Below are 8,860 nucleotides of genomic sequence, written 5' to 3' on the forward strand. Positions count from 1 at the left end.
CCCCTGAGTCCTTTTTTCTTTTCCTTCTCAGTTTCCCATCTTAAGAAAATATTCATTGTGGTTTCGGGGGATGGGAGTGGAAAGAAAGGAAGGAAGAAAGAAAAAGGTATTCTGACTTAGATCTGAAAGTAGTACCCTTCAGGCAGTTTTCTTTGGGTTAGGATGAGTGGTTTACTGACTTCGATGAGATAGCCCATGCTGATGTTAACTTATCTCAGGAAGTGCCTGGCACAGAGCAGACACCAAATCTTGATGGCACCTAATCTTGATGTTGAAGACTCTTTCTAAATGTGAGAGTGGCACAAATACATTCTATGAGGTAATGCCTCATCCCTCAAGGTTTATATCAATTCTGCTTTTTATCCTAAATACTATAATGCCTTTCAAGTCTCCGTTATATCACGCATCTAAAGAGAGAGGTGATCCATGTGTTTGGGCATATTACAGCATGCACCCTAATGGAAAATTAAGATTCAGTGTGTCTCTGTTAATAGCAGGTGTAGCATAATCTAGAGTGAAAAAAAAAAAAGAGGTAACTAGAGTAGGTCCCTGTGTAACTGTTCTTGTCACAGTTAGCTAGCTGATCTCAGCTCACGTCCTAAACTGTGAGATTAGGACACTAAACTATTAATGGTACTATATGAATCATTAATTTCGAACTACTATCCATGCCCTTTATCAGATGTATGCCTATTGGACACATCCATGTTGTGGTTGCCTATTAAAATAATAAGGTGGTTATTTTAGTCTCATCCTTTGTTTTCCATTAAAAAGACTGTTTGACTCAACTGACTGGTTATTACGGCAAAATGTCCAGCTAATCGTAGTCACTAACATCATTGTATATTTGTAGTTCCTTCCTATTAACAAAGGTCTGTATTTATGAACCGGTAGATCAGGAGAGCAAAAAATAAATATCCTGCTGGGAATAAGGAGAATGTATATAACAGAATTCAAAAAAATTGCCTAGTTTAATGATAATAATTTTATTTCCCTCATTGCTTTTACATGACAGCTATATTTCATGTTACATTTTAGAAGGCTGAATACTTATTTAAGTGTAAAATAGATTCAATCTGTAGAGTTCTGAGTTTAGCCTTGTAAGGATGAAGGTAAGTAACATAATGATAGAGTATCTTAATTGGGGTTAGTGCAGAGGCAAATCTAAATAATATATGTTGTCCAATTTCAACCATTTGAATTTTCTAATGAAAAGCCACATATCAAACACTACAGGCTTTCATTCAACACTCCAGTAGTGAAAAGTACTTTTCAAGTTTATCTAGGTAGAATTCTCAAGGTCATATTTTCCATTCAGTGCAATTATTTCTGAGGCTTCTTTGTAGTTATTAGGAAATTACCCAGAGTAATAGTTTTTGGTTAGTTGGTTAATCTTATATGTGATTTATAATGATAGCATATTTCATCACTCTAATTAAATGAAAGATTACATTGAACTAGTTTGTAATCATGTTCTTGTTTTGTGACCTTGGACATACATGATAACATCATGTTAGTTTTCGTACCTAAATAAAAAATAAGAATGCCGTATTATTAAATGCAAATTTTAAAAAACTTCTTTAAGTGCAATGTCACATAATAACTGCAGAGACTAACTGTAGCAACATTCCAGTGCGATCACCTGTTCTGTCTTTAATGTGTTTTTTAACAGGGCTTAGGAATGTTATACCCCAGAAGCTCCATACTGCTGAGCAGATGGAGACCTTTTCTCCTCAGGGAGGATCCATTGGCATTCAAATTGTTAGGCATGATGAAAGGTCTCCATTATACATCTGTTTCCACATTTAGCTTACCTGGAGAGTTTTGCTTGTTTTTATCTTACAGATCCCTTATGCAGCAAGCTTGATCAGGAAAGAAAAGCTTGGTGCTCATCTCAGCAAAAGCTAAAAGGTGAGTTCACCTTTTAAGGAAGGAGATTTTTCTTAACTCTCTGAATTTCTATTGTTTGGCTGTGTTCTTTATTGATGTATTTGAAACAGTCCAACTGATTTGTAAAATTGAGTTCTGTGTTTAAGCCAATATATTGATGAACTTCGTTATATCTGGACTTGAGACTTCCTAAATAGACAGTTAAGTGGGTCTTATAAATTCCGTGGAAAATTCCTAAAACTAAGGAAATTCTCTCTTCAGTCTGCAGATGTGATCTTCATTGTGTTTTGAGGTTTTCTGCTCTTTCTGGTTCAACCTGGCATCCCAATTTCTGCCCCTCTGAAAGAAACTGACATGTCAGCAGGCACGCTTATTGTGTCTCATCTTCAGTCTCTCTTTAGCTTCCAAAAACTCTTCCGAAATCTGACTTCGAGTGGCTTTCTGACAAATGGTGATGTGAACAATTAGAGGTGGTATTAGACCTTTGAGAACTTGTGCTCTAGGAATAGTAATTCATTCTTCCCTTAAACCAATAACAGTTTCTCCACAGCTGAAGCCGGGTTCAAGGTTGCATCCAGGTTCAATGGCAACAATTTAAAAGACAAATATTCTGGACTCCTAAGGAAACGAAGGCAATGAAAATTCAATGACTATATTCAAAACATAAGTAAACATTTCAAAAGCAACTTTTTGATTATTTGAAAGAAGATAAATATAATTATTAGAATTGAAGGAATGCAAAAACTAGGACTTTGTTGTTTCTGTAATAATGCATTGGATGACCTAACAACTGGAATTATTAAATCAAGAAAAACCTCAAATTTCAGAGGTAGCTTTAGTAAGTGTTCATGGCCAACTAGGACTGTGATCATTTATCAGTTTGATCCATTCCCATTTGAATAATTCTTCCCACTTCTTCCCTCTGGAACATGATTTCAAACCAATGGAGTTTATTGGCAAAAAGAATTCAGGCTCACAGTTCCTTTTCTTCCTTTGTGACTTTCTTCTGCCTGCCAAAAGCCTCCTCTACTATGTGCAGTGACAATCCTATTTCTTGCCATCACCTTTATTAGTGATAAACTTCAGTATTTGTCATTAATTATGATAATTATGTCACATTTCATCAGGAGCTCAAAATTCTTTCCAAGACAGACTCTCATTCACATGCTTTGTCTTAATTTTATGCACAGGGAACTGAAGTACAGAGAATAGAGATGGATGTTTTATGTCTGTGTTGCAAAGCCAAGAAGAGATTTTAGGGCTCCTGCGACTTTAGGTCCAGTGCCTACTCGCTTCTAATGCCTGTACTTCCTGTCTTCTGTGAGCAGATGTTCCTGCAACAGAGATGGTCAAATAATAAGTCATTTTGTTTCCATCTCCATAAAATTATACACAAATGGGCCTGTGAGTTTGGCTCCATTCTATAGATTCAAGTATTTTTCTTGAGTCTGAAGCTGACTTTGGGCAGTTTCTCTTTATAGTAGACAGATTTGCACCAGCAGAGTGAAATGAATAATTTTAAAACATTCAGACTCCAGTAAATCTTAACCCAGAATATCAAGATAATCAAGGCAAGAATCATCCAAATTAATGCTGAGAAACCCAAAATGTCAAACTAATTTTTCTTTCAAAGAGGATATATTAGGATGTTTTTGTTAATAACCTTTCATTGAAGTATAACAAATTCAGCGAAATCTACAAATGATAAAGTTATATAACACATAAAATCATGAAGTCTACAAATTGAAACTCAATGGATTTTCACCAGATGAACGAACGCACTGAGGTTTCTAGCACTCAGATAGCTCCCTTGTATTCCTGGCCAGCTACTCCTCCACCCCAATGAAGAGTAGCTTTGCCTGCTCCTAAACTTTAGTAAAGGATGTTCTATAGAATATTCCCTTGTGTCTGGCTTCTTCTACTCCATGTTCGTGAGATTCATCCATTAGAGTGTAGTCTGATTTATACGTAGGAACTTCAGTAAACTCTCTTTTTACTCCTTCCACTTCCTCAACTCATCCTCCCTGCTTGTCAGACACATGCTGCTCTTATACCTACAGAGTGAAGATTCACTGCCCAGAAACCACGCCCCTGATGGTGACTTAGCTTACAGCTAGGTGGAAAAAAAAGATTGATTTGTGTTTAGTAACTAATGCTTCCTCCACGCTGATTTTGTTTCCATCCTTGCAGACAACAGGGATTTCTCTAAGTAGACCCTGGTGCTTTCAGAAGATTAGTGGTTACTTAAATGCTGAGCTAAATCAGCCAAGCAGAGAATCACGACCATATTGTTAGAGGCAGTATTTGATTCTCGACATGCCAAGCCTGCAAGGAATTACCCCAAGAGAGATTACAAAATAAAAATCATTACACCAAGAGAGAGAGACAAATTCTGTCTTGCTGAGTGACCACAGGTTTCCAAATTAGGGACTGATGCATAAATGTCTTATGCAAGAGTGACCCTTAAGGTAGTGTGCTGTGTTCTTGCCACCCAATGGATTCCAATATGACTATTAAGAGGAGGAAGCTTTTCAAAACCACAGGCAATCCACTTAATAAGCTGAGCAAGTACCGCTGCATATCACTGCTCTACAAATCTTTTTTGCCCTACATTAGGACATAAGAAATTCCGTGTTGAGTCAAAATAAAGGTCCACCCAGACCAGATTAGTAATTGTGTAACTCCATTAGAAGAACCAAATTGTTGTTCTTAACGGTACCAACCTCAAAATTTAGGCATGTACACTGAATACTCTTAACTTTCCCTCGATAACTCCTTAAAGATCCATTACCCGTGAATTTATCTAAACCTTTCTTCAACCTAGGCATAGTCCCCCTTGGGGCAATGAATTCTATTTGTTTAGCTGCCAGCTGTGTAAAGTGTAGTTTATTTTATTTATCTTCAAACCACCTCCTATAACAAGCCCTAGTAGATTAGACATTCTACTGCTCTGTGTATTTATTTCATTGTAAGCTCACGCGCACAATGGAAATGATTTGAAAAAGATTTCAGAACATTCCGTATATTATTCCGGGACTGCTTTTAATACTAGAATTATTCCTGATGGTCTTTCTTACCTTGGTTGTTTCTGTATCCTACACAGACACTCCATTGTAATCCATGTGAAATCTGCACTCCAAATAAAAATGCCATGATGTTAACACTAATTTAATTATTACTTTACTTTCTTTTTCTTCCAAGCACCATTTAACATTATGCAAATGTCATCCATGTACCTGGTTGAAACATCCATGTCTTTCACAGAGAACTCAATCATTTCATATAAGTGGAAAGTGAATCACAGGAAATGGCTTGTTCATTGTCACACAGAAACTCATTGACCCAACTGGAAATAATAGTAACTATCATTTATTGAGCACTAACTATGCCAGGTAGTAGACTAAATTCTTTGCCACATTATATCTTTTGACCCTTAACAACTCTATAAAGTAGGTCCTATTATTATCCCTATTTCATGCCTGAGAACACTGAGGCTCAGCGAGGTCACTTAGCTATCAGTGTCAAGGTCAGGATTCAATCCAGGTCTATTTGACTCTAAAGCCACTTCTCTGTCTGACTAGAATCATTGGGCTGATTTTGAGGACATCTGGCTTCTAAATCTGATACTACCTCCCTATGTTGTCATTTAATCTCTGAGTCTCATGCTCATCTATAAAATGTGGGTGGCCAAACCTGATCAAAGTCTTTGCCAGCTCTAAAATTTTGACTCTTGCATGCCAGTCTTCTGCCATATTCTCTCTCCTTTCCCACAAAGGGGATGCTTTTTATTAAAGTCTGCTGGAGACCGTATGTAACACTCAAGGGCATGACCCACCTTGTTTTGCCTTATATCTGCATTTTCTTCATCACTAATTGCTACTTTGCACCCTTCTAGAGAGTCTGAAAATATAAAGTTTGATTTTTTCCTATGCTAACAATATCTACCTCTTTGGTAAACTCTGTTATTTTTATTTTACTTCTGAAATTGCTACAAAAATAACAAAGAAAAGGTCTTTAAAAGATGTAGAGGGATTGCAATTGAACAGTCTGTGACCTCCTTTTGTATAGATCAAAGACAAAAAGGGGAAGAGGCATATCCATTTCTCTCATCTGTAGTCAGACATAAGAGGACCAGTTTCTTTCAAGTGTCTCCATTTAGAATGACAATGTGTACTCCCACTGTTCTAAGTACTCTGTGTCAATTATCTTATTTAATCTTCAAAACAACCCATTCATAGAAGTATTGCTACTTTGACCATTCTGCTGCTGAGAAAACTGAAATGCAGAGAGATGAGTAAGTTATCTGTGGTCCCACTGCTAGCAAGTGGCAGGATTGAGCCAAGCCACCCTGCTCTGTGACCCCCGCTTCATCTGCTTTTCTCTGATTTATAGCCTGAAAGTGTAGCCGAATTCACATTTTCTAGTATCAGTTACCAATATGAGGTTAATAACCAATCCTGTGGTTTCATTGATGTAGAATCACAAGAACTCCATTCATACTTCTATAATTGCTCTAACACTCCAGAACGGGAAAAATAGATGTAACTTGGACCATCCAGGCAAAGCCAGCAGGCACCAGAGCATGAAATTCTGTCTGCCTCTTTCACTGTAGGCTGTCTTAATGTTTGCCCAACAACAAATCTAGAATCACCCTCCCCTGCCAAAAAAAAAAAAAAATGGCTTTACTGTAAAGAAGGCATAGCAAACCATCACACTCTGATTTAGTAGTTCTAGTTTGGCTCAGTGTCAGTGGAGATGCATAATCTAAGATAGGCAAATATACGTAAAAAGGAAAATGATTTCATGGTCACTGTGTAAAGGGTTTTGTTCAAACTGTACTAAGAATGTCTTCTCTTAAGGATATCCTAAATATTACTTTAAGTAGTTTTAAATGATCTGATTTTATCATGCTGAGGTTGTCATCTGTGCTTTTTGTCTTATCCCAGGTGCACAGACCCACTTACTCTTGTCCTCTTGTAAGATACAGCCTACCACTGAGCACTTCTGACCCACATAAAGACTGAGATCGAAAGGGCTTGGGAATCAAACACAAAATCACATTCAAGCGAACCCAAGGACAAGTGACCTCAAAGCCGCATGGACAACCATGTAAAATAGACTGTAGCGGCCATTAATTCGTGGGGGGAGGGGGGAGCCAACCAGAGCAGTCAATGCTTGTTGCATCTTTTGGTGGAACCAAAGTTTGAGTCTTTGTGTTTTTAAGGCCAACTGAACCTGGAGTGTTGGGAGTGCTGTTAGCCAACCAGGGGCGGGAAATCCAGGGACGGTCTCCAGAGATCTCAGTGCTGCACACTTGGAGAGAGCAGCTCTAAAGACTGTCTTTTACTATTGAAGAAGTGAATCTTGGTGGAAAGAAAACACAAGACCTTTCCTAGGAGTAGGGATCACGTTTTGACAGCTACGATGGCATCAGCCATACAAAGTTGCTTTTCATAGCAAACTGGACAGACTTACACGAGGCCCCTTCCTCTCTGGTACTTTGCCTGCTGTATGAATGAAGATTGTATTCCTCTGGAAATATTTTACAGTTTAATATTGAGTGTAATTAAGAATATAATCATGTTATCAAAAATGGTATTTAACTCTGTTGTAGTTTCTTTAACATTCATGTGGATAAAAAAAGTCTATAATAAAAAAACTATGAAGTAATAGTTGTGTTCATGTAGTTAAATGCACATTTACTTGGGGTCAACTAATATAAACTAATACTTTTTAGAATTATTTTGGCATAAAATGTTTGAATAAATTATTTTTGAAAATGGAATTCCTTCCAAAATGATTATTAAAGTCTAGATGAGCCTTTGGCCATTGTGAGCAGCTAGAGTCCTCCCATCACATTAGGTTCGTCATACGGATAAGGGAATGTTCTAAATTCCTGCTAGGTCTTCCAACAGTGTTGGCGACGAAGTTCATATTGTGCCTTTGTCCTTACTGTGATATTGCCTCATTTTAAACCAAAGAGATCATTTTAAACCAAAAATTCTGCCTTTTGGAATTTCTGTTTTTCAGAGAGAGAGAGGCCCAAATTGTGACCCTTTTGGGGCCAGAATTGCTAAGGTAGCACTGGGTTACACAGAGTCAACTATGGATGACCTCCTACTCCAAGGTTGCCAAAGACCAACCTAACCAGAGAGGCATCTCACCAGTGGCATCCATCGACAGATTTCAAAAGAGGTTTAAAGCAGGGGTCCCCAACTCCCGGGCTGTGGACCAGTACCAGTCCATGGCCTGTTAGGAACTGGGCCGCGCAGCAGGAGGTGAGTGGCAGGCGAGCCAGCTAGCAAAGCTTCATCTGTATTTGCAGCCACTCCCCAGCACTGCTTCAACTCCACCTCATCGGGCATTAGGTTCTCATAGGAGCACTGGTCCCTGGTGCCAAAAAGTTTAGGGACCACTGGTTTAAAGTGCATCACCACAATATTTGATACTTTTCCACACCATCTTCCTTATCTCATCCTTAGCACCACATTAAGAAATCAAAGAAAGGATAACTCACTGTGATTTTCCTTGTAGCCCATGAAGGGTGGGAAGCGGGATCAGAGAAGAGATTTAAACCAAGTTCTAAAGTCTGAGGACAGGTTCGCACGACCACTAGCAGAAAATAATCTGAAAAGGCTGCGACTAACCACAGAGGGCAGGATGTTCTCTTTGAGGTGTTCTTCCAAGAGGGGCCTGGGTCTGGGCATGGGACTTACACAGCCCTACAGATATAGCACCTGTTTCTGAAACTGGGCAGTCACATTGATGGAGCATTTTCTCCCATGCACACTCTAAATTTAATGTAGGGATGGAATCACAGCATCCTAGCTTCATACTTTAAGCCAATAATACCAGAGGTGAAAATTACAGAAAATTATCAGGGAGGACACAAATCTGACTTCGTGACAAGCCACCAGGGAACAGCGGAGGTCATTTTCTTCAGAATCTACTGCAAACTCAGAGCAAGCTC

General features: G+C 38.5%; 1 protein-coding gene across 1 annotated transcript in view; it reads left to right on the forward strand.

Moving 5' to 3' along the window:
• SKOR2 (SKI family transcriptional corepressor 2) overlaps window positions 1–7,362 on the forward strand; it is a 39,963-nt gene extending 32,601 nt beyond the window's left edge. Inside the window, exons 8-9 of the mRNA XM_011362429.2 lie at window positions 1,846–1,911; window positions 6,837–7,362. Of these exons, the coding sequence (XP_011360731.1) occupies window positions 1,846–1,908 (63 nt within the window). The 3' untranslated portion in view covers window positions 1,909–1,911; window positions 6,837–7,362. The remainder of the gene's footprint in view (window positions 1–1,845; window positions 1,912–6,836) is intronic.
• Window positions 7,363–8,860: the final 1,498 nt, after the last annotated feature.

Source organism: Pteropus vampyrus, unplaced genomic scaffold, assembly GCF_000151845.1.
Source record: "Pteropus vampyrus isolate Shadow unplaced genomic scaffold, Pvam_2.0 Scaffold3, whole genome shotgun sequence".
NCBI lineage: Eukaryota > Metazoa > Chordata > Mammalia > Chiroptera > Pteropodidae > Pteropus > Pteropus vampyrus.